Here is a 24263-nt window from a genome sequence, read left to right on the forward strand (position 1 = left end):
TTGCTTTTGTGGTGCCTCTAAAGTGAAGCTGTCTGCTGCTTTGTGTCCCAAAGCTTTCCTAAGGCTGGAGGGGTGGAAGGGACAAAAGAACCCACCCCAAAAGGCAGGAATCACAACGATGGAGGTGGGGAGGTGACATGGGGCTGCTGGGTGCAGGACATCCTGGGGCACTGTGGGACAGGGAGGGCTCGATGCTGGGATATGGCAGCACTCTGGGGGGTGGGGGTGGGGGGGCAGGTCTGTGAGCCCCAGGGTGGGTGCAGAGGGTAGAGCCGGCTCCCTGTGGCACAGCAGCCGTTGTGGGTGGGGGGTTCTGCAGGAGGGCAGGGCCATTCCCTGTGTCCCAGCTGGGGCTGCCTTCCACAGCTTGCCCAGGGCAGGGGCTGGCTGGTGTGAGAGGTCCCAGAGCCCGGGTGTGCTCCCAGTCTCAGGCTGTGCAGTGACATAAACTCACCCACATTCACACTCCTAAACGCTGCAGTTATTGAGTGGCAGCTAAAATTAGAGCCTCCAGAACCTTGGTGCAGCTTCTTTCCTCCCTAGCAGCACCCTTCATGTTCCTCCCTGACTGAACCTGGCCAAGGTGCACCCAATCTTACATCAAGGGCTAATTAAGTGAGCAACACAGCAACTACCACCCTACCCACCCTTCATGGTCCTAGTCCATATGACACGATAGCAATCCCTATACACCTGAGGGAGAGGGGCTTTGGACTAAGGGCCTGTAGGGACAGGGCAAGGGGGAATGGCTTTAACCTGTCAGAGGGGAGGTTGAGATGAGCTCTTCTTCCCTGCGAGGGCAGAGCTTTCCCAGAGCCGTGTGCCCAGCCTGTTCCAGCACCTTTTCCAGAGGGCTCAGTCCCAAGAGCCCGTGCTTTGTGCAGTTTCTGCCCTGAGGAGTTAAGCTCTGGGAGATCTGGCCTGGAAGAGGGAAGGACTGCGTTTAGGAGCTCCGGCCCGGAGGGTCAGGCAGCGGGATGCTGGGCTGGGGCGGGGGGAAGGAAGGGGCTGCATCACTGCCGGCAGCTGCGGCTCCGCAGGAGCAAACGAGCGGGGAACGGGGCGTAAGCGCTGCCCGGAGCGAGCCCGGCTGCTGCCCGGGTCCGCCCCGCGGGAGGCAGGGCCGCGCTCCGTGCCTTGGGAGCCCGCCCCTGGCTCAGGTGAGAGGAATGAAGCGGAGGTACGGGAGGAGGAGGGGAGCGGAGCGGGGTGGGTGCTGCCGGCAGGGAGCAGCCCCGCGGCCCTGCGCTGCCCGCCCGTGGTCGAGCGGATGCTGAGGGTCAGGAGCCGGGCAGGTATCGGGAAGGCCCCGGTCAGTTGGAAGCACAGGGAAGGGTGCGCTGCTGCAGGGGGGCCCGGCCCGCTGGTGACGGGGATAGTACCTGCCTTGTTCTGGGAGGGGGGTTAGCCGCATTGGATGGGAACTCTGTTGCCTGCACAGGGCAGGTTTTCCCCCTTTGCCCCCTGTGAGAGCAGCGTGGTGAAGGGCTGCGATCATCCGGGGGTTGAGGGTGGGGATGCCCCGTTCCTCTGCAGCGTTTATTTGAACGTGGGTTGGTGTCCTGGGGGTGACCCCAAAACCTTTTCTCCTACCCTGTTCACCTATCGATGTCCTTTCAGAGTGTAACTTGCTCTTTGTGCCCCTGATGGACCTGCTCCATCCATGGTGTGGCTGAGGGCTGCAGGGAGGAGTCTGAGCCTCTCCTCTCTGGTTCTCCAGCTGTCCTGGGTGAAGCCCACAGGGAGTTAAACTCAACAAGCCAGAAGCTGTACCAAAGCCATCCTGTGCCCTGAGCTCTGGGGCTGAGCACGGCTCAGCAGTGTGCAGACAGAGGTTTGGGGATGGGGCTGCTGCTCACGGAGGCCATGGGACATGAAGTCCCTATGGGAATGCTGGCCCTGCAGAGGGGATGAAGCCCTGTCATGAGGCTGTGTGTGCTCCTGAGGGGCACTCCACATCACCATGAAGGTGCTGCTGAGCATAGGGCTGTTCCTGAGGGCTCTTCCCAAGCCCACACCCAAACACCACAGGCTGTGGCTTTATCTGCCCAGGATGCTCCCTATGCACTTTCCAGGTCTGCGTCAATCCCAGTTGGGAGCCCACCAGCGCTGCCCTGGGAGCACTGGGGCCAGCCCGACTGTCTCCCCTCTCCCTGCAGTGAGGAGCTCTGTGCTGTGTGCTGCAGGCCCTGCAGCTGGAATGCTGCCTGCCCCGGGAAAGCTGGGCTCAGCAGGTTGGTGAGTGGCCCCGCTCACAGCAGAGCTGCTGAAGCTTCGGGAACAGGCTCGCACTTCCCTGCATCCTGCCCTAGGGAGCCTCTGGGCTTTGGGCTGTTCCTGGCTGCCAGGGAGAGGTGGGGGCCCAGCGCGTGGGGCAGGGACACGCAGACCACATCCAGGAGGGATGGCTGGGAACAGGACGAGGCTGAGCTTGTGCAAAACGGGCCAGAGAAGCCGGGTGCCTGCACTGGGGCTGTCCTCCTCCCTCTGGGTAAGGAACCAGCTCTCACCAGCCACCCCTTGGGCTGGGTGTGCACCAGGGGCTGTGCTGAGAGCCCCCAGGACACTGCCGTTGGCTGCCTGTGCTGCTGGCACAAGAGGCTTCCTTTGGCTCACCCATGGTCATTCTGAAGTGCTCGTCCTGTGTCCTCATCCTCTCCTTGGGGCAAGGTGGGCTGCAGAGCTTCCCACCCCCTGGTGTGATGTGCTGACACCAAGGCTGTTGTCCTGCTGATCCCAAGGGCTGAGCTAATGGCATCTCTCCTCCAAGCTGGAGGCAATAACTTGTGCTCTGGCTTCTCCCCTGTTTCCTGGTGCTCACAGCCTTTGGCTGATCTTCTGCAAGGCCCTTTGTGTGTGTGCCTCAGTTTCCTTAGGGAAACTTGCCTGTCCCCATGGTGGGGCTGTGTCTGCAGCTAGGAGATGACTTCTCCTCACATCTTCACCTTGCATTTAGCTGCTGGAGCCCTCTTCCCCACCCGAGTCTGTCCCTGTCTCTCGTTGCAGTCTCAAACCATGAACTACGTGGGGCAGCTTGCTGAGACCGTCTTTGTCACGGTGAAGGAGCTGTACCGGGGGCTGAACCCCGCCACGCTGACGGGCTGCATCGACGTGGTGGTGGTGAGGCAGCCCGATAACTCCTTCCAGTGCTCCCCATTCCACGTGCGCTTCGGGAAGCTGGGCGTGCTGCGCTCCAGGGAGAAGGTGGTGAGTGATGCCTGTCCCAGGACTGGACTTCGGCACAGCCAGCGTCTCCCATAACCCGTGGGTTATGGGTCTGAGGGGAATGGGAGCCCTGCTGAAAGTGGGGCTTGCCAGTGTTTGGAGGGGAGTCTGGGTGGCTGTCAGCCCCATCAGCAATCCCAACCCATCTGCTCCCTTGGGAAATGCCTTCCTGCTCACTGATGGGTGACAGACAGGCTTCTTCTGCCCCTTGCTAGGTCGACATTGAAATCAATGGGGAGCCTGTAGACCTGCACATGAAGCTGGGTGACAATGGAGAGGCTTTCTTTGTCCAGGAGTCGGAGGAGAGTGAGGTTGGTGATGAAGAGCTGCTGCTGGTCTGTGTCCTGCTGTGACCACCTGGAAGTGCAGGGTTGAGGTGGAAGGAGCAGGTTTGCATTGCTCCTCTTCCCCAGGGTAACTGCATTATCCCTCTGATGCTCTGTGTGTCCAGACAGGTCCCCACTCAAAGGGCACTGCAGGCAGTGTGGTGGATCTGAACGGTGGAGCACCCTGAGGGCCTGAGTATCTGAATCCCAGTCTGGCCTCCACCAGTGGGCATGGCTGCTGGCCAGCCAGGCAGACACCTCGGAGCTTGGCCTCTTGGGGATCTTGTGACAGGGATGGGAGGAAGCCAGAGGCTGTGGCAGGCTGCCCACTCCACTGGGAAGCAGGATGAGACTGGCTGTGGCTTCCAGAGCTCTTGGCAGCTCCCTCCCAGGCGGACTTGTGGTCGCTGCTGGCTTGGGCCTTGTTTGAGAGCAGGGAGAGGGCTCTAGAGCTGAATCCCAGCTGCAGTTTGCAATTCTGGTCTTGTGGTGCCATCTCCTGCCTGCCTCTCCTTGCCCGTGTTAAAGATGGCTCAGCATGTGGCTGGGTACCCCAAGGTGTTTGTGGTTTGGGTTTCGGTTTGTGGCTTGCATTTTTTGTGTGTCACCCATGGTGTCATGCCTGTGTCCCCCTCACAGTTGTATGTACAGAACACTTCCTTTCAGGCCTAGCCACAAACCCACCCCCAAACTGGGAGCTCCATAGGATTATCTAGGTTGAAAAAGGCCTTTAAGATCACCAAGTCCAACCATGGTATTGGTTGTGCTGGTGGAGTGTGTTGCATAGGCAAGAGCCGTGAGCTGCCAGGCTGGGAAGGAGGGTGCTGGTGCTGATGTGCTCTCCCATCCCTGCTGCAGGGCAGCATCCCTTCCTGCCTCTGCACGTCCCCCATCCCCATGGAGCAGAGCCTGAAGGAGGATACTCATGGGCAGGAGGACACCAGCACTGAAGTGACCTTGCACAAGAGGAAGCGACGCAGGAGAAAGCCCAAGAGGAAGGAAGGGTCAGACTCACTGTTAGAAGGCTGCGAGGAGACCAGAAGTGGGATGGCCATGGAGGAGCCATGTGAGCTGCCAGCCCCAAGGTGATCATCACTTGCTGGTGCCCAGCAGAACCGAACCATGGGGAAAGTGCTTCCAAGCTGGACCCAGGCTCCTGTGGAGTAGAAAGCCAGCGGAAATGGGGAAGCTGGGGATTGCCAGCTTTCCAGGAGAGAGCCTGGTGCCCGTGAGCAGCATCACGGACTTCTTTCCCTCTTCACAGTGATTCAGTGTATTTCTCCTTTGCTGATCTCCCTGAAGAAGGAGCCATGTCACTGCAGTCCCCGGAGATGCACCCTTACTCTGATGGGGAGCTGGCCTCTGTGGACAGGTAATGGGTAGAGCCAAGTCACCTTGGCTTTAGTGACAGCAGGGAACATGCCTTGTGGCTAGGAGGGTGGTATGGAAAAGGGACTTGGGAGTGGCAGGAGAGGGGACCCCATATGGTGTGGCTAGAGGAAAGCTGAGAGCCCCCAAGTGACACTTCTGGCCATGGTCACAGACACAGCAGGCCTGTGTGTACAGGACTCTGCTGCTGAGCTGCTTCTGGACCGTTGGTGGCATAGCACTGCTTCCTCGGGCCTCAGCTGATGGAGTCACAGACTGGTTTGTTTTGGAAGGGGCATTAAAGCTCCTCCAGCTCCAGCCCCTGCCATGGGCAGGGACCCCTTCCACTGGAGCAACTTGCTCCAAGCCCCTGTGTCCAACCTGGCCTTGAGCACTCCCACGGAGGGGGCAGCCACAGCTTCTCTGGGCACCCTGTGCCAGCACCTCAGCACCCTCATAGGGAAGAGCTTCTGCCTAAGAGCTCAGCTCAGTCTCCCCTGTTTAAGTTTGAACCCGTTAGGGTTCAACCCACAGGACTTGCTCATTTATAAGTGACAGCCTCAGGGGGCAGAAGTGACTCTATAGGAAAGCAGCCTTACAGGGCTCTTGGCCCTCAATGTCCTTGCAGTGAAAGCATGGGGCTGTAGAGTAGATGAGGTCTCACATTGCGTTTTCCTCTTGCAGCCCCATCCTGAGCCATCCGTCCTCTCCCAGAAGTGATTCTGAGCTGGAGATCAGACCCCAGGAGAGCTTTGCTCTGGGGACTGAGTCCCACATGCAGTGGACCTGGGGAAGGCTCCCTCAGGTGAGTCCCTGCTCTCGCCCTTGTCCAGCAGCCGGTGGCAGGGCTGCAGAGAGTGGAGGAGGCTGTGGCCAGGCAGCCTTGGAGGTGTTCTCCAAGCAGGACTGATGCTTTGAGCAACTTCCTGTCCTCAAACCTGTTCTTCTGATTTCCTTAGATGAATAAATCCGAACGCGTTGAACCAGCCGAGTGCACCAAGACCATTGCTACTGCAGAAACCACAATCTCTGCGGCACTGGCCCCAGGGGACGAGGCAACCCATCTTGTTGCCACCTCTGAAGGTCTGGGAGCGGGTCTGTGCCCAGCAGGACCTCAGGCCATACCCTGTTCTGCTGCTGTGTCTGTTACGGAGCCAGCACCTGCACCCCGGGATGGGAAGGGCTTCCCCAGGCTGCAGGACATCCCCAGGGCTGTGAGGGCAGAGACCTTGTTGGACACCCCCTTGCCCCCACAGGCGGGAGGCAGGAGCATGGTACCTGGGGTCCAGCCAGATGCTGCTCTGGGGCAGGTGAACTTGGAGGGCCCTGAGCCCCATCTGGGAAGCCAGAGGAGACAAGGTGGGTGGTGAGGGGGTGACTGGTGCTGCTGGGAGCCTGCTGTGTACCTGACCTGCATGGAGGGCCGGGTGCTTCACTCAGCGTAACTTCCCCAGCACTGGGCACTCGAGGTGTGCTGTGTGTGCTTTGCCCTCTCCCTTGCTGCCAGCTCCTTCATTTGAAGAGACATTCCTCAGGTCACCTCCTTTCAGTGGGTCCCCAGGAAGGTTTCTTGCCTTGTGTTTCCTGAGGCCCATGCTTGGATTCCTCTGCTTTTTGCATGTTTGGAAGATTTCTCAGCAGTGTAGACCATACTTTAACTTGGCAGCACCTGGCTTGGCTTGTGTCTTCATCCTAAGCCTACCAAGCCAGGTGGAAAATCACACAGAGCAAAGGATGATTCCCTTGACGGTGTATTTAAGTATTTTATCCTTGTTTCCTGTTCTAACCAACCTCACTCTTCCAGACAGCAGAGTTTGAGAATGAAATTGTCTCCCTGAAGAAGAGACACTTGGGATTCCTCACTGGACAAAGGAGATCACAAAGTGTTATCTTGCATGGTGCTAACTTCAAACAGCACCTCCCTGTTGTCATAGCAAAACACAGGCAGGAGTCTGGCCAGTTGCTTGTGTCCTCTTGGCGAGTGGTGTCATGTCAGTGCAGGGGTCTGTGGTACTTCGTTGCTGTTAAGGCAGCTTTTCCAACAAGAAACGAGATGCTCTCTTTAAATGATGTACAAACATGCTAGGGGAGAATGCCGTTAGCTTCATTGATAGATGCTATGGGTGGTTGGCAAGGGGTTTCAGGTAAGCTCTCTCCCTTCTCTCTGTGCATTGAGGAGCCATCGGAAGTCCCCCCGCGGCTCCCAGCGAGGTTTACCTGGCAGGCGGCTCCAGCCCGGCGGAGGAGCAGGCAGCTCGCTGTTTCTCCAGGTGAGGGCTGGCCCTTGCAGTGCCCCTGCAGGAGGGGTGTCCAAAGCTATTGCTGGTGCTGCCACTCTGTTCCTTCTCTTGCAGTGACCCGGAGCTCAGTTCAAAGCCCGTGGCAGCCCCCAGCAGTGCTCTTTGTGCCCAGGTGCCCCCCCATGCGCCTGCTGAGAGCCCCGCAGCCCCGGAGTTGCTGCCCGTGGCTGCCCTGTCCCTGTGCGGAGGGCTGGGGGGCAGCAGGCAGCTCTCTCACGGTAGGTGGGAGCAGAGGGGGACCCTGCTGCCCCCATGCTGTGCCCCAGTGCCGTGACGCAGCCTCTGTCCCACCAGGGAGGTTCATGGAGCACATGGTCTCCTACCAGCAGTTTGCTGAGAACCCAGGGCTCATCGATGACCCGAACCTGGTGATACTGCTCAACAAGAAGTGAGTGCCCTGTGCTCCCTGCTGCTTCATCCCGACACCCAGGGCGATCCCTACAGAAACGCTCCAGCAGGAGTGGGACTCCATCCCAGACAGTGGTCATACCACAGGAGCTGGGGCAAGGGACCCTCTGGCCACACTGCAGGGTGGTGATCTGGAAACAGCCCTTGCTCCAGGAGTGGTGATGTTCCCACCCCTCTTGCTCCTTACAGGTATTACAACTGGGCAGTGGCTGCTCCCATGGTCCTGTCCCTGCAGGCTTTCCAGAGGAACATTCCTGAGGTCAGTGGCACAACCCATTTACTGGCCATGCTTTTCAGCAGGGCTTCAATTGTTGTAGTGGGGCTGCAAGAAGCCAAGCTGCCCATGTGGGGCTTTGTGGGCAGAGCTAGCATTCCTCCAGCCCAGCAAACCCTGAGGTCTGTTCTTCAGAGGGACCTCAAGGTGGCTTTTAGGGTGGTCTTAGCCTGCTGGCAGCTGAGCCTCCCTAGGCTGAGGCTACCTTCATCCCCTGTTCACAGAGCACCATTGAGCAGCTGGTGAAGGAGAAGATGCCCAGGAAAGGCAGCAGGTGGTGGTTCTCCTGGAGGAGGAGAGAATTCCCATCGGAGGAGGTGTGTTTGAGCAGCGCTGTGACACCCGTGTCCAGGGGAGCAACGCAACAGGGGCCTGGGCATGGCCTGAGGCTGGGTACCAGGGCAGCCAGACCTGTTGGCAAGGTGGCTTGGGAAGGGTCTGTCAATGGCTGGGCAGCAGGACAGTGCCTGGTAATGTGGTGACATGGACCCTGTGATGGTGCCACGTGCCCTTCATGCCGCAGCCCAGCCACCACGTGTGTGTGCTGGTCTCCCTGTGCAGCCACAGCATGAGGCTGTGGCTCCTCTTCCATGGAGCAGTGTCCTCATGCAGTCAAGGGGATTCATTGTCACCTCTTCCCTGGTATCGCTGCTCCAAGCTGCAGTAAAGCAAGGCAGCTCCTGTGCTTGGCACAGGGGTGCTCATGACACCACTCTTTGCCTGCAGGAGCAGCCAAGGCCAGGGAAAGCCAATGTGGGGATGCTGCAGCCTGACTCTGCTCAGCAGAGGTGAGTGCCTCCGCCCCAAGTTGTCTTCAGGAGTCTCTGCATGCTCCTGGTCTCTTCTCCTCCTAAATGACCAGATATTCCCATGTCTATGGCATGTGTGAGGGCAGAAAGCTCTGTTAGGGCTCTGACTGACCCTGGTCCAGCCAAGCTCCTCCGTGGCTACCTCCTGGGTGGGTTGTCCTGGGTACATTCCATGTCTCTCCTGGTGCTCACAGGGAAAGCTGTGGTCTGCAGAGTAAAGCCACCATGCTTTTCCCTTTGTATAGGCAGGAAGAGGGGTCATCCTGTGATGAAGAGCCCCTGTGCCCTGGGGACATATTAGCAATGGATGCTCCTGAACAGAAATCTCTGCCAACCTACAAGAAATCCCTGCGGCTGTCCTCTGAGCAGATCGTACGTACTTCACTGCTCCTTCCCTGCTTGTGTGTGCTGGGGTGAGACAACCCTCAGACAGGGATTTCTCTACTCCCGACTCATGTTTTTATAGGGCACCCATGTATTTTGCCCTGGGTGGGTACCCTGCAGAGTTTTAAGGTCTCTGGTCTGTCTGAGTGGCAGTCTGGCCCATGGCAAGCCTTGGCCTGGCATGAAGCTGTGCTGATGTACTGCTCTGTTCCTCCTGTGCCCCAGGGAAGGCTGAATCTGCAGGATGGCCCTAACGAGGTGGCGTTCAGTGTGACAACCCAGTACCAGGGCACGTGTCGCTGTGAGGCCACCATCTACCTGTGGAACTGGGACGACAAGGTGGTGATCTCTGACATCGACGGCACCATCACCAAGTAAAGGGCTTTTCTCTCACCACACACCCCTGCTCCTGATGTTAGGGAGCATGTGCTTACAAGGCTTGTGCATGCAGCCAGGAGGGACCTCAGATCCGTCATGGTGGGCAGGGGTACCCCACTGGCTTCGATCAGCCTAACCTGGTCTCATTTCCTTCTAGGTCGGATGCTCTTGGGCACATTTTGCCGCACCTGGGGAAGGATTGGACTCACCATGGGATTGCTAAGCTCTTCCATAAAATCCACCTGTAGGTGCTGGATCAGGTGACGCCAGGGGGAAGCGGGAGGATGGTGAAGGAGAGGCTGGGTGGGAGACGGCGTGGTCTGGATCCCGCAGCGCTTTGGGTTGAAAGGTCCTTAAAGCCCATCCAGTTCCACCCCTGCCGTGGGCACCGGCACCTTCCCTGGGCTGCAGGAGCTGGGCCCGCGCACGGCGTCACCCGAGCGTGAGTGCCCGCGGCCGTGGCCGCTAGGAGGCGCTGTGGGCCCGCGGGTCGGGACCCGCCGTCGGCAGGAGCCCGTCGGGCCGAGGCGTGAGGCTGGCGGGGAGCGGGCTCAGCCCGGGTCCGTGTTGGGTCCGCTGTGCCTGGAGCCGCCCGCTTGCTGAAGGGGTGAGCAGGGTCGGGCTGAACAGGTTCGACCTCCTCGTGTTGGGAGGCGCAGGAGCCTGCCCTGCCCGAGGGCTCAGCTCCGAGGGCTCCCTGTTCTCCCGCTAGGAATGGCTACAAGTTCCTGTACTGCTCAGCCCGAGCCATCGGCATGGCGCACATCACCAAAGGCTACCTCAAATGGGTCAACGAGCAGGGCTGTGGACTCCCCAAGGGCCCCATCCTGCTCGCCCCCAGCAGCCTCTTCTCTGCCTTCCACAGGTACCACATCCTCTCCTGCCAGCCCTGCATCCCGTGTCCCTGGGGATGGCACCCCCTACCCCAGGTTGATGCTGAGGGATGTCACAGCCTTGAACTGTTTCTGCCCTCCCTGGAGCTGCCTGGGAAGCTCCTCATGCACAAAACCTCTCTTGCCCTTCACATCACTTCTCTGGCCTCGGGCAGCCTGGCTGCCCCCAGTCCTGAGCAGCTGATGCCATCTGACCTCTGCTCTGTGCTTCAGGGAGGTGATTGAGAAGAAGCCGGAGGTGTTCAAGATTGCCTGCTTGAAGGACATCCAGAACCTGTTTGCCACCAAGCTGCCCTTCTACGCGGCTTTTGGGAACAGAGCCAACGTGAGCGGGTCTCGTGGGGAGAAGGGAGGGCTCGGGCTGGGGCAGTGGTGCCTTCCTGCAGCTCTCATGCCCCGCTGGCCTGCCTTGGGCAGGATGTCTGTGCTTACAAGCAGGTTGGCCTGCCGGAGAGCCGCATATTCACAGTCAACCCCAAGGGAGAGCTGATCCAGGAGCTCACGAAGAGCCACAAGTCAACGTAAGCAATGGGCCTGGTCCTTGGCATCTTTGGGTTAACCTGCCTTTAACCCCCAGGAGCATCTCCCGGGGTAGAAAACAAAGCCCCAGTGACCTCAATGCAACTTCTCTCTTGCCCCCATAGGTACGAGCGGCTGTCAGAGCTGGTGGAGCTCATCTTCCCTCCTGTGGGCCAGAGCGGGAGCATGGCTCTGGTGTGCCCAGAGTACAGCCACTTTGCCTACTGGAGACCCCCACTGCCTGCTGTTGACTTGGATGCCTTCTCTTGATCTCGTCACCTGTGGAGAGCTGACCCAGGGCTCTTCTATGCATCCTCTGCCAGGATGGGATGCTCCAGATACCTCTGCTCCTCTCAGCTTGCACTTTGCACTTCTCACAGGGGTCATGTTCTGCACTAGAAACACTGAGTAGGGGCCCAGAGAGCTCTGACTCTACACAACCTGCATTTAACTGAAATGAAACTCCTGTAAGCTGGGTCCCTGACTAATGTTCTCAACACCTTTAAAAGTGGTGATGGGTCACTCACTGTCTTACTGATGAGCATAACTATTGCTATCTCCAGTATGACCAGTGTTCCCACCAATCCAGCTACCTGCAGATTGGATGCTGGTGGAGTGAAGCTGTCTTGTGGCTTAACAGCTTGTTAAGGTGGCTGGAAGCTGTTTGGGTGTTCTTCAGTAACAGCAGTTACCCTATGCTGCCTCTTGTGTGCTACAGCCCTGTGCATGGAAATGAGAGGCAGGCTCCATGATCTTCTACAGCTGCGGCTGAGTTTGTGCCAGGTGCCCTGCCAGGAGCATCATCCTGGTGGAGATGAGGGCAGGACCTGTGGAGCAGGGCGCTAGAAAAGGCCTTTTCTTTCTTTCTTTTCCTTCTTTCTTCTGCCTTCAGGTACTGGCACAGACCTGATTTCATACAGGAAGCAAAGCCTGGTTTTATGTGCATGGGTTGAATCTCCTGCTGCAGTCTCATGCTAGGGCAGGAGCTTGTTCCTGTGCCCTGCAGCAGAGCATTCAAGGAAAGCTGGGCTGCCTCAAAGCGGGTTTGTGTTGGGACTCAACTGGGCTGTACTGGGTGAGGGACCTGTCCAAGCCTGGTGCCCTGCTCTGGGAACTCTCAGCTGTGACTGCATAAACTGACCCAGGCAGGAGCACTGCTGGGCCCATTCCCCACCATGGCATCCCCATTCTCCTTCCTGTGTCACTGGTGTGAGTGTAAATTACTCTGCCTGCCTTGTGGTGCAGCTCTGCTCTCCTGCAAGCCCCACGCATCACTGTGATCTGCAGACCTCAGCAAGAAATACTTTATTTTTGTCTTTTCCAGTACAAACACGTTTTCAGCTTTAAAAATCTGAACAAATGTACAAGGTTTTAAACACAATAAAACACAGCCTTTTACCAGCATCACTTAGCAACTGCCTCGGAGCATTGCCTGTGCAAGGACAGCCCCATGGGCACCATCTCCTTCCCTCTCTCCAAGCAAAACCACAATAAAAATGCCCTATTTTTACAGAGTTCCTTCACTTTTTAAACACGAATAGCTGAGAACTGGAATACAAACTGTCCATAGCTTCAAGTGACTCGTCAGGTATAGTCCAAATATAGCACCATTTTCTGGAAGGTCAGACTTCTTCCTTGTCCTGGGTTTGTTATGGCCAGTCCTGGTCCCTCTCTGCTGGAGGCAGCCACTGCTGTTGAGCTGCTCTGCCCCAGCCCTAGGAAGGGGGAGCCTGGCCCTTGGCTTGGCCTTCTCTTTGGTTGTTCTCTTTGCAGTCTGTTTTTTCCCTGTTGAGGGGATGGGGATGGGGCTTGGGCAGGATGCTCCAGTGGGGTGAGGGTTGGCCTGAGCCTCCTTCCTGGACTGGGGAAAAAGCCTTGGGTTTTGTTGTCCACAAGCAGGTTTTGCAGGATGGCCAAAGGCAGCCGGAGGTCCCCCTCGGCTGGAGAAGTGCTCAGGAGCTGCAGCACTGCTCCAAACCAGCCAAGGCCAGAGCAGCAGGAGTGGATTCGGGTGCTTGGAGCACCTGGCAGCCCTCTGAGCTGGCGGGGATAAGTGAGCGGTGGGAGACCAGGTCCTCTCTCCATCTCACACAGCTGGACCATGATCCCCTGGCAGGGGAAAGAGCTTCTACCACATCAGGGTAACACGATGTGACCACAGTGATCCCTGCTGCCCTCGCTAGCCTGGGAGCATCTGATCCAGGGAGTTCATCCAGTTTCTACGGCGGAGAAAAGGCATCCGGATACATCTCTGCTTTGTGCTGGTCAGAGCACAGAGCTGCTCCTTTATGGGGTCATGGAGCAGGCACAGCCTGGTGGGGGGAATGAACACCAGGTGGAAGCTGAAGGCCAAGCTGGTGTGGAAGGGTCCATGAGCTGATGGAAAACCATGGTCCTCTGCTATAAAGTGCCAGAGCTGGTCAGATGGAAGCTCTTTCATCTCTCCTTCATCCTTTCTGGTAGTGAAGTTGTGTTGGCTGAGCAGCAGGGGACATCCATGCCAGGCTCCCTGGGAGAGGTGGCTTTTGTGAGCCAAGGGCACTCAGTCCAGGCTCCGGCTCCATAGGGCAAGGCTGGAGCTGCTTGGGAACACGTTCAGTGTTCTCCAGCCTGCCTGTCTGTGGGAAAGCAGCCAAGCTGGCTGTGTAAATCACAGCTTCTTCATTCCCAGGCTGAGCTGAGGACTCAAGACATCTTCTCAAAGGTACCCTGCTCTGCACCAGCGTGGGTCCCCAGGGCTGCTGGCATCCCAGTGAGCTCAGAGGAACATGAGGAGGATGCAGACTCCTGCTCTGCACAGGGAGAGCCTCACACTCAGCCCCTGGAGCTCTCCTGCCCTGGCATGAGATGAGGAAAACCATGTTCAGTTTCAGTGATAAAACAGGAGAAAAGCAGAGCTGGAGGAAGGGACTGCTCCATGCCCAGCTCCTGCAGAGGCTTATGGACACACGTCTTGTGGGGGAAGACACAGGTTTTCCATAACCCTTCCTATTGGCCCCAGGTGTAAGCAGTGAGCAGAGCACAGTGGGGCTGCGGGACATGGATGTCCTGAGGGACAGGTTTTAGCTGCTCAATTGGTTCTTCAATGTACAGCAAGGGACATGTGGGCAGCAAGAGGAGACTGCAATCAGATGAGCACCATAGCAAGGGATTGTTCAAAAATATACATACACATACCATACATATGTGTATGCATGTGTGTGTTTTCCTAATGCAGATCCTCACATGCTCCATAAGGAGCATGCACAGTGTAGATGGATTTATGGCACGTGAGGTGGGCTGCTGTCTCAAGGGGGAAGGCAGCACCCAGGGGATGTGTGGGCACGTGTGTTCTCTGAGATCCACAATTCCTGTGGTGAGTTTTGCTCCCTGTCCGGAGCCCCGGCTCTGCTCAGTCCCTTCATTAAGATGCAGGTGGTCTTCAGGTCACAGAGCCTCTATTCCTCAGCCGGTAACTACAGGGGTTTAGTCTTCAAGAAGTGACAAATCCACACAAATAAAATACACATCCTCCCCTTTCTGCTTCCAGCTTCCTCCTGAGTTGTCCTTCTGGGGTCATCAGCCCAGGAGCCAAAGCAATGCCGCAGCCAGAGCAGTGATGCTGCTGCACCAGGGTCAGGGCTGGCAGGTACTGATGGGCACCTTATGGAGGAGTGGGGCAGACAGGATTAAAAATAAAAATAAAGGGGTTGTAGCAGCTTTTAATTTATCTTTTCACTAAAAAAAATATCCCAAGAGCTGTTGTCACGTTGGAGCAAGTCTGTGTGATGGAAGTTAATCCCGTCCTTCACAGGGAGGAGAAGGAAGAAGCACGTGGCAACACGGCTAATGCTGCTTCCCCTGCGCCTGCTCTTCCAAGTGGCCAACCTGCTCAGCCAGCTCGGAGACCTTGGCCTGGCAGTCCATCAGGTTGTCCTTCAGTCCCGTTATTTCCTGAGAGTGGGCAGCCAGGGTCCCGTTCATGTGGTCCATGTAGTCCCACAGGCTGCCCATGTGTTTCTCCAGTTCATCCCTGACGCCATCCAGGCTTCCCGTGATGGCTCCCAGCCTGCCACAGGCGCTCTCCACCCGGGCCACCCGGTCATCGAAGTGAGCAATCTCCTTCTGCAGGTCATGGGCCACGTTCTTGCAGGAGCTCAGGTCGTTGATGATCCTGGCTTTGAGTCGCTCCAGATCTCCCTTGAGGTTGAGGACACGCCGGTTGCTGAAGAACAGTTGGGAGCCTTGGTCGTTGACCTTCTCCTGGATGGAGTGGACCTCATCCTCAATCTTCCGCTCGTGCTCATCCAGGGAGGAGTTGACGTGTGTCACGGTGTCCGAGTACTGGGAGACAGAGTCCTTGAGCCCCATCAGGGACTTGCTCACGGTGTTCAGGTTGATCTTCAGCAGGGTGATCTCCCCTTGCAAAGCCCCCGACGCTTCCTCCTCAATCCGCCGCTGGATCTCCAGGATGGTGGCGTTCAGCTTGCGCAGGAGGTCGTAGTTGCTGTCCATGCGCAGGAGCAGGTCCTGGTTCTTGCTCTGGCAGTCTTCGATCTCGGTGCGGAAGGTCTCCACGTCTTTGGAGGCGGAGCTGCAGCCCAGGGAACAAGTGCTCTCCAGCGTGACGAGGCGATCCTGCAGCACCTCCAGTGCCTCGTCTGTCTGTTTCCTCATGCTGGCAAGCTCCCCCTCCAGCACGGGCACCGCCGCACCGTCCATTCCCATGGGAGAGCTCACATTGTTCAGCTCCCCCACGATGGTCATGAACCTGTCCTCCAGGGTCTGCATTTTGTCTTCAAAGGCAGTCCTCATGCCGTCCACCTCTGCCACCACCGTGCCTCTCATGCTGTCCTCTATACCAGAACAGCAGCTCCCCGTTTCTCTCTCTGTAGCATTGAGTCTGGCTTCCAGATCTTCAAAGCGCCCTTCAAAAAGGTTCCCTAGGGTGACAGTGGAGATTTCTCCATCCAGCCGGGAGTGCAAGTTCTTCTGGGACTCAGAGATGCTGTGGAGGCCTTTCTCAAGGATGTTCATGCGATCGGTGAGGTAGTCCAGGTTGCTGCAGCAGCTTTCCACTACTGTCAGCCCTTGGATCTGGGTCTCCAGCTGGGAGATCTCTTTCTTGATCTCGAGCTCCTTCCCGTCCAGCGTCTGCTGCAGCCGCAGGTTGGCAGCTTTCTCCTCCTCGCACTGCTGCCGCACCTCCTGGATCCGGAAATCACACGTGCTCTGGAGCTTGCCCAGCTTCTTCTCGAAGCCGTCGAGCAGCTCCCCGCGCAGGTTGCTCAGCCTCGTGTCCACGTACTCCTCCAGCAGGTCGATGGAGGTGAGGGGCGAGGGCCGGGCTGACTCCAGCAGATGCTTGATCTGCCCGTCGTGGTCCAGGACCATGCCGCGCACCTCCTGCAGCAGATCTGCCTTGGTCTTCAGCACGTCGCTCACCTCCGTCACCTTGGTCAGGATGTCCCCCACGGGAGGGAACGCGGCGATGTCGGCCTTGTCCGCCGCATCCACCAGGCTGTCGGGAATGATGCCGAAGCCCACCGTGGAGTCCGGCGTGCCGGGGCTGTTCATCAGCGAGCCGATCATCCTGGTGGTGTCCTCCTGGATGGCGAGGCGCAGGCGGTCGCCCAGCCCGCTCACCATGGTGTGCAGGCTGTCGTAGGACTGGGAAAGGCGCCTCACCTCCTCCTCCAGCCGGTCCAGGCGGTCCCCGAAGAGCCCCGGCAGCTTCCTGCCTGAACAGGGAAAGGAACAGAGACAGTCAGGGCTGGTGTTCCTTCAACTTCCCTCCTTGGCTACCTCCTAGGTGAGAGTCCTTTCCCATACTAGCATTAGCTCCTGCACCCCTCTTAGTGCCATGCTAGAGAGCTATCAGCCCACCCTTCCTCCTTTCCTCTACATCTCTTCTTAAGCTGATCAAGAAACCCTTTCCCCTTGGGATCAAGCCCTCTGTTCAACAGCAGGTGATGAGAGCAGCCTGGGGGAGCTTTGTCTCGAGACACACTCTGTTGACCCCAAAAATTAATGGGAAATGCTTTAAAGCAACAAGAGAAATTTCACAGCTGCACATTTTGAAACAAATGACATTTAAGAAGCAAGTGATCCTCAAAGCAGTCAGTGCCAGATCTTGGATCAGAGAGCACGTCATCCACGGATGGTTTGCCTAATTCATGTCCTGTGCTGGAACAGCACAGAAAGAACCAGGAGCTGTGAGAGCATGCGGTGGTGAGGTAACCTGGGGATGTGAAGCAGGAGCGAGATCTCACCATAGTGATTTTTCTTTGGTCCTGGAAACAGGTCAGGGTGGCTTTTGGGATAGGGAGGAAGCCTGGGGATTGGAAACATCTGCCCGGGAGGCACCTTGGGGCTGGGCTGCTGGGGCAGGAGGCCGGGTTGGTCAGTGGGGCTGTCGTGACACCCTTCTCCCATGAAGCCGGGGCAGCACCTCCAGGCCAGCTCAGTCACTGTCTTGTACCCAATCTTGTATTTGGGCCTGAAGAAGGTGCGGTACCTTTCCAGGAGAGGGGAGCAAGAGAGAAGTCAATTTAGAGAAGCAACCTCAATGTCAAGCAATAGAGAAGAGGGGGGTCATGGATCCTGTTGGGTGCATGGGAAAGCCTGGCTGGGACCCTTGTTCTGCACCTGCAGACCATGACCCACCTCCTCCAAGAGCTCTTGCTGCCCCATAGGTCAGGGTAGCAGCACAGTGCTCATCACACCACAACAACAGAACCCGTGCCCACCCTCTCCAGGACTGGAGCACAAGGTCTGAGAGCACATGGTGAGAGCACAGTCCTCCCCAGCAGGATGACAATGCAGACAAGCCTGAGAACCAGCCCGGGGTGAGGAGGGACTGGGTGAGCAGAGCCGTTAGTCCTGAACCTGTGGGTTCTGGTGAGCTGCTTCGGTTGGAATCGGTTTTAACCTGAGACTCCCGTTGTTAGTTTGGAAAATCACAAATGTTTTCATTGCTTTGATCTCTGCCCCCATAGATGACCACAGTGACAGATGACACACAGTCTGGCACCTTTTGGCCCGGGAGAGCACAAGATCATAGATTCCCAGACTGGTTTGTGCCAACACAAAACTTAAAGCTCACCCAGTTCCAACCCCTGCCACCGGCAGGGACCCCTTCCACTGGAGCAGCTTGCTCCAAGCCCCTGTGTCCAACCTGGCCTTGAGCACTGCCAGGGATGGGGCAGCCACAGCTTCTCTGGGCACCCTGTGCCAGCGCCTCAGCACCCTCACAGGGAAGAGCTTCTGCCTAAGAGCTCAGCTCAGTCTCCCCTCTGGCAGGTTCAAGCCATTCCCCTTGGCCTGTCCCTACAGGCCCTTGTCCCAAGCCCCTCTCCAGGTTTCCTGCAGCCCCTTTAGGCACTGGAGCTGCTCTAAGGTCTCCCCTTCAGGAGCCTTCTCTTCTCCAGGCTGCCCCAGCCCAGCTCTCTCAGCCTGGCTCCAGAGCAGAGCTGCTCCAGCCCTCATAGCATCTCCATGCCCTCCTCATGTGCACACTGAAGCCAGGTCATGGGGAGCTTTTCCTCATCCAACACCCCCGAGTCCTTCTCCTCAGGACTGGGATGAAATGATTTGTGAGCTGATGGCCCATGTGTGTGGAAGAGACATTTCCCTCTCATGTGTGATGCAGCATCTGAGGCTGTGCAGAAAACTGAGCTGCAGGTCCAGAAAACACCCTGTTTTCAGCCCAGTTTTGTTGGAAGGGCTGGAGGGGCTGAGCAGCAGACAATGCAGAGATGGGAGCTGCTTTGGGCATCTCCTTCACAGGTACCAGCAACTGCAGGATGTCCTCAAGTCCCCAGATGCTGCTAAAACACTTGTGATGGGAAGAAGGGACTTTCAAAGCTCATGCAGTCCAAGCCCCTGCGATGAGCACAGGGACATCTTCAGCTAGATCAGAGTGCCCAGAACCACCTCCAGCCTGGCCTGCAGTGGCTGCAGGGATGCACCCCACCAGCTTCCCATGGTTTCCTGATTTAATTCTGATCAGGGATCGATCTCCCTGCCCCTCCTGACAGATCCCATCCTGCTTCCCCCCAGCACCCCTGCCCTGCACTGACTGCACACAGCCCTTCAGCCCCTTCCGCTGTGCTCTGAAGAGCAGGGTTCATGGTCAGATGGTGGCACGGAGCTTCTGGAGCCCGAGGAGGGCTGTGGCCTGGTGGGAAGGGAGCCATGGCCTGGGGTCCCCCATACTCACAGCACTTTCCCTGGGCACTTGGGTCCCCAGCTGCACTTGTGGTACTCAGCCTTGACGTAGCTCTCGGCCCCGTCCTGCAGCACGCACGTCACATTGCGCTGCACCACGTAGGCACAGTAGCTCCTGTGGGGAAGCACAGGGAGACCCCATCAGCACCCGGCTGTGCCACCCATCCCAGGCAGCTCTGCATGACCCTGCTGCTGCACCCCCCGTCCCAGCCCACCCCACACACTGGGAACAGGGACAGCAGAGGGGCCTGGGGAGAGCAGGGAGTGGGGATGGAACAGGGTCCCCAGTGCCAGCCTGCTGCTGGGTGCCTGGGCTGGGTTATGAACTGGGTCCCAGCACCCAGCTCCAAGCCTCCCTGCACCCAGCACTGCCCAATCCCACCAGCCCCCGTGGTGCCATCCCCAGCAATGTGGAGGAGCTTCTTCCTCAGCCCATGGGGCCCCGGCACCTCTCCTCTGGGTTAAGGGGAGCAGCTGTGTTGGTGCTGGAAGCAGGCTGAGCACCCTCACCTCTGAGGTGCTGCTGTGCATGGGAGGCCGGGTGCTGAGGGCAGTTGCTGCCCTCACAGTCATGGCCACGTTGCTACCAGAGCCTCAGAGCTGGGCTGTGCTGGGCACATCATGGCCGGGGAGGACACAGCAGAACCCCACCTGCAGCAGCAGTTATGGGAACAGCAAGCCAGAAACAGCTCCAGCAGCATCTGGCAGGGGCAATGTCCTTCTGGGGTGCTGCCAGCCCAGAAGCCTTTGGACCTTGCCATGGGCACTGTCACACTGGACCGTGTGTGATGCTACAGTGAGCAGAGGAAGAGGAGGTGCTGGCTGGCTGCTCTGTGGGCCTGCAGCAACACAGCTCCCTCCACCAGGGAGGCAGGAACAACCCAGGTTCCAAGTGGGATGGAGGCTGGAAACTTCCTCAGACCCCTTGGACGGAGCAGAGTCTCTTGTTGTGGTGCCTGCAGCCAGCTCCGTGCACTCTGAACTCTCCAGAGCTGAGCAGCAAACCCAGGCACTGAGGATGAGGTGCCTGGGAGGAAGGCTGCGTGGGAAGGGTGCAGGAGCACTGGTGGGACAGATGGAGATAGAAGCTGCTCCAGCTGAAGGCAGCGCTGCTGCAGGAGCAGATGGACGTGGCCCACAGGGGCAGAGACAGCAGGGATGTGAGGTGAGGGAGGGATTAAGGACACAGGGACGTGGCAGACGGCCAAGCGGGAGGAGAGGAGGATGCAGGCACACAGAGCAGGGCCCAGGCAGGAGCAGATGGGCCGGCACAGGGTGCTCAGTGACGCGGGAGGACCCAGCTCCCTCTGGGGTCACTGCGGCTCAGCTGGGAAGCAGCTGGAGCTCCCTGGCATCCCCATGGCATGGCCTGGGAGCAGCCTTGGCACCGACCAGAGGAAGGAGCTGCAGGGCCTCAGGGCAGCTCTCGCGGGCTTGGCAGGACCAAGGTGCCAGTGGCACTGAGACACCTCTGCCAGGTAGAGGTGAGGGAAGGGACTGGGACAGGCATGACAGAGCAGAGTGGCCTGGGGTGAAGGACTGAGGTGCCTCCTGCCTGGGGGAGCAGGTGTGCACGTGTGTGTGTGTGTGGATGTGCACGTGTGTGTGAGTATGGATGTGCACATGTGTGTGTGTCTGCATGTGGATGTGCACAGGTGTGTGTGTGTGTATGGATGTGCATGTGTGTGTGCGGATGGATGTGCACATGTGTGTGCATATGGATATGTGTGTGTGTGCATGTGGATGCGCATGTGTGTGTGTGTGCATATAGATGTGCACGTGTGTGTGTGCATATGGATGTGCACGTGTGTGTGTGTATGGATGTGCACGTGTGTGTGTGTGCATGTGTATGTGTGTGTGTATGGGTGTGCATGTGTGTGTGTGTGTATGGATGTGCATGTGTATGTGTGCATATGGATGTGCACATGTGTGTGTATGTGCATGTGGATGTGTATGTATGTGCATATGGATGTGCATGTGTGTGTGTGCATGTGGATGTGCATGTGTGTGTGTGCGCATATGGATGTGCACATGTGTGTGTGCGCGCATGTGGATGTGTATGTGTGTGTGTGCATGTGGATGTGCATGTGTGTGTGTGCGCATATGGATGTGCACATGTGTGTGTGCGCGCATGTGGATGTGTATGTGTGTGTGTGCATATGGATGTGCATGTGTGTGTGTGTGCATGTGGATGTGCACATGTGTGTGTGCGCGCATGTGGATGTGTATGTGTGTGTGTGCATGTGGATGTGCATGTGTGTGTGTGTGCGCATATGGATGTGCACATGTGTGTGTGCGCGCATGTGGATGTGTATGTGTGTGTGTGCATATGGATGTGCATGTGTGTGTGTGTGCATGTGGATGTGGATGTGTGTGTGTGCACACGGGGGTGTGTGTGCAGCCCTCCCACCGTCACCCTCTGGGGACAGCGCAGCAGGGCTCTGGCTCATCTTGAGTGCAGGAAGAGGTGAAGCAGAGCCAAGCAATGATGGCAAACACGTGAAGACAAAGTACAGCCCCTGCCCATGCCAAGACACACCATAAGCCCTCCATTGCCCCCAGTCAGGCTCCTCTGCCTCCAATAGCCTGTTGGAGCTCCCTCCATGAAGCAGCAAGGTGTGAGCAGATTTATCCTCCCTCCAACACCCGGCTCTCTCTGCTGCCTCCCATCAGGGATCCCCATCCCACTGCATCCCCCTGGGAGCAGCACCAGCACCTCTGTCCCAGCCCTTGCTGAGGGCTGCCTTTGCTCCCCTGGGATGGGCACTCCTGGCATTCCCAGCCTGCCCAGATGCAGGGGAGGGGCTGCCAGGCTCAGAACGTGCACAGGGATCCGTGCTGCTCCCGGCGCTTCCAAAAGTGAGTCATTTATCTGAGCACTGGGCCACAGAGAGCACAGGCGATCCACTTCTGAGCTGGAGGGAAGGGACATCATGTGTGAGTGTGCATGTGGAAACTTAGAATCACTACCCGGAGATCCAGGACCTGCTCACAAACTGTAAACCCCTCTGCAAGTAAGCTGGTAGCCAACATGGGCACATGCACCGGCCACTGCTGATGAACACTGCCTACCTGCGGCTACTTGGGGAGGGTGGCTCTGGCTCTCTCCCCCTCAGAGCCCCCTTTCCCTCTCACCCACCTGAGCTGCAGTTTTATAGCTCCAGCCCGATGCTTTAGGAGTGAGCAGCTGGAAAATGTTACAGGGTTTAGAAAGCTCCTGCTGGCACTGCCAGTATTGTTCGTCTCAATGTTACTTTATTCATTTCAGCTTGCTCATAACACCACATCCTCCCCTTCCCAAAGCAGCCCCGCAGAAACGGTTCTAGCGAACAAGGGGGGAGGGAAGCGACCTCCCCACCCCCCGCCCCCCAGTAACAGCCCTTTTGCAATTGAATGGAAAAAGTCTCCAGTGAGCGTATGAAGCCCACATTCCTCCTCTGCTGAGTTTTCCAGGTTACTTGAAAACCTATTTGATCTCCGCTGAGTTTGTGCTTTACAAGCAAATGAGCAAATTCCCTCCAAACCAATCCGTGTTTCCACGCGGGGGTCTGTGCACAGCCACCCCCCCGCGCATCTCCCCCATGCCCACGTCCTGCAGAACAGGTACATGCCCGTACCCCCGTTAACACACACGGGCACCCCCGTGCCCTCCGCAGCCCTGACCCCCCCAGGACCGCAGCGCACCCGACCTCCCCCCCCGCACCCCGTCCGCCCCGTCCTGCCCTGCCCACCTGCCCCCGGCACCGGGACCGCTCCCCAGCAGGGGCTGCCCTCGGGGGATGCTGCCCACGGCCGGTACCGCGGGCGCGATGCCCAAGGCGGATGCTGCTGCTGACCCCAGAGGCGCTGGTCCCGGTCCCCGGTGCCCACCGTTTGTGCCCGGTACAGGATGCCCAACGAGCCCCGCCGGTACCCAGGGCCGAGGCCGGCTCCCTGTACGCGCCGGGTCGGTTGCGCGGACGCGGCCGGGGACGCGCAAGGCGATCGCTTACTTGTGCTTGCCTACGGGTTTGGCGGGGCCGAGCTGCGGGCTGGAGCCGGCCGTGTAGAGGCTGTACCTGCCGCCGTAGGGCAGGGGGGCCGCGGGCGGGTAGAAGGCACCCTTGGCGTCGGCGAGGGCCAGCAGCGTCCCCAGCGAGAGGCAGAGCAGAGCCCCGCGGCGGCGCATGGTCCCGGGCCCGGCGGCGGCGGAGCGGGACGGGGCGGGACGGGGCGGCCGCTGCGGAGGGGACCGGAGCGCCGCCCGCTGCGCCCTGCCCTGCCCTGCCCTGCCCTGCCCGGCCCGGCCCGGCCCTGCCCGGCGGCACACGGGGCTCCGCCGCACGACCGACCCCTTTTGTACGGCGGCGGCGGCGGGGCGGGCCGCGCTCCTCCTCCCGCCCTCCCGCAGCCGCCGACCCCCGGCCCCGCGGGAGGGCGGACAAAGCGCAGCCCCCCCGGAACCCTCCCGCGCAGCCCCGGCGCTGGAGCGCGACCGGAGGGGCCCGGGGGGCTGCGGCACCCCCGAGCAGTGCAGGAGCTGCCCCTTCCCCGCTCCCCCCAGCACGGGCCCTTGTCCCCCCCCAGCCCCGGCCCGGCTCTGCCTCACTCACGGGAGGAGAAAGGCAGGAGGGACCTTGGCTGTGCCCCTTCGGCGTGTTTGCCCCGAGGCGATGTGCGCTGCTGGAGACCCACAGCGCGATCACTTGGCCTGATGGAACCGCATCATCAAGGTCCCAGCAAACCGGGCATCTGCGGTTCGCAGGGAGGACAAGTTGGAAGCGATGCTGGTTTGGAGCTTGCATCAGCCAGCCCCAGCAGATCTGGTCTTTGGTGCCAGGCTCCAGGAGGGGTAAGGGAATCCCTTGTGTTTCCCTATAGAGTGATGGATCTTCCACAGACACCAGCATTTATTCCTTGGGAAGGCGGGTTCAGGTCTCCTGCCCCTCCTGTGTGCTGCATCTTGCCTGTGCCCACAGCAGTGTGTGCTGGGTGCTGAGCACCATGCCCTGCCCCAACAGCACTCCCCAGGCACCACAGCACTGACCATAGCAGTGTAAGACCCTTTGTGTGAGCCACGGGGAGCCTTTGCTCTTGGGCAAGGGGGAGAGGACCCTCCCCAAGGGGCGCTGGGCAGTTTGGGATGTGGGTAACATCCCTCCTGCTACACAGCAATGTCAGCTCACAGCCGT

The 24263-nt window shown here is 58.6% G+C and overlaps 2 protein-coding genes across 2 annotated transcripts; one reads left to right on the top strand and one right to left on the bottom strand.

The window, feature by feature from the left end:
- Positions 1–1549: 1549 nt before the first annotated feature.
- LPIN3 (lipin 3) lies at positions 1550–11385 on the top strand. The gene is made up of 20 exons (XM_061376785.1): positions 1550–2075; positions 3007–3207; positions 3441–3536; positions 4410–4636; positions 4816–4923; positions 5604–5724; positions 5879–6278; positions 7096–7189; positions 7274–7437; positions 7514–7607; positions 7817–7886; positions 8126–8218; positions 8628–8689; positions 8956–9082; positions 9320–9468; positions 9630–9716; positions 10185–10337; positions 10579–10690; positions 10783–10886; positions 11010–11385. The coding sequence occupies exons 2-20, from the start codon at positions 3016–3018 to the stop codon at positions 11152–11154; spliced, it is 2598 nt and encodes an 865-aa protein (XP_061232769.1). The 5' UTR covers positions 1550–2075; positions 3007–3015; the 3' UTR covers positions 11155–11385.
- Positions 11386–13263: 1878 nt separating this feature from the next.
- On the bottom strand, positions 13264–23276 carry EMILIN3 (elastin microfibril interfacer 3). The gene is made up of 4 exons (XM_061376800.1): positions 23085–23276; positions 19085–19207; positions 17136–17380; positions 13264–16604 (listed from the first exon to the last, which is right to left on the bottom strand). Exons 1-4 carry the CDS (start codon positions 23258–23260, stop codon positions 14710–14712), a joined length of 2439 nt encoding a protein of 812 aa, XP_061232784.1. The 5' UTR covers positions 23261–23276; the 3' UTR covers positions 13264–14709.
- Between the last annotated feature and the right edge of the window lie 987 nt (positions 23277–24263).

Source organism: Neopsephotus bourkii, unplaced genomic scaffold, assembly GCF_033783945.1.
Source record: "Neopsephotus bourkii isolate Nb327-2 ecotype Australia unplaced genomic scaffold, CSIRO-AGI_Nbou_v1 NB_1737, whole genome shotgun sequence".
In the NCBI taxonomy this organism is placed as follows: domain Eukaryota; kingdom Metazoa; phylum Chordata; class Aves; order Psittaciformes; family Psittacidae; genus Neopsephotus; species Neopsephotus bourkii.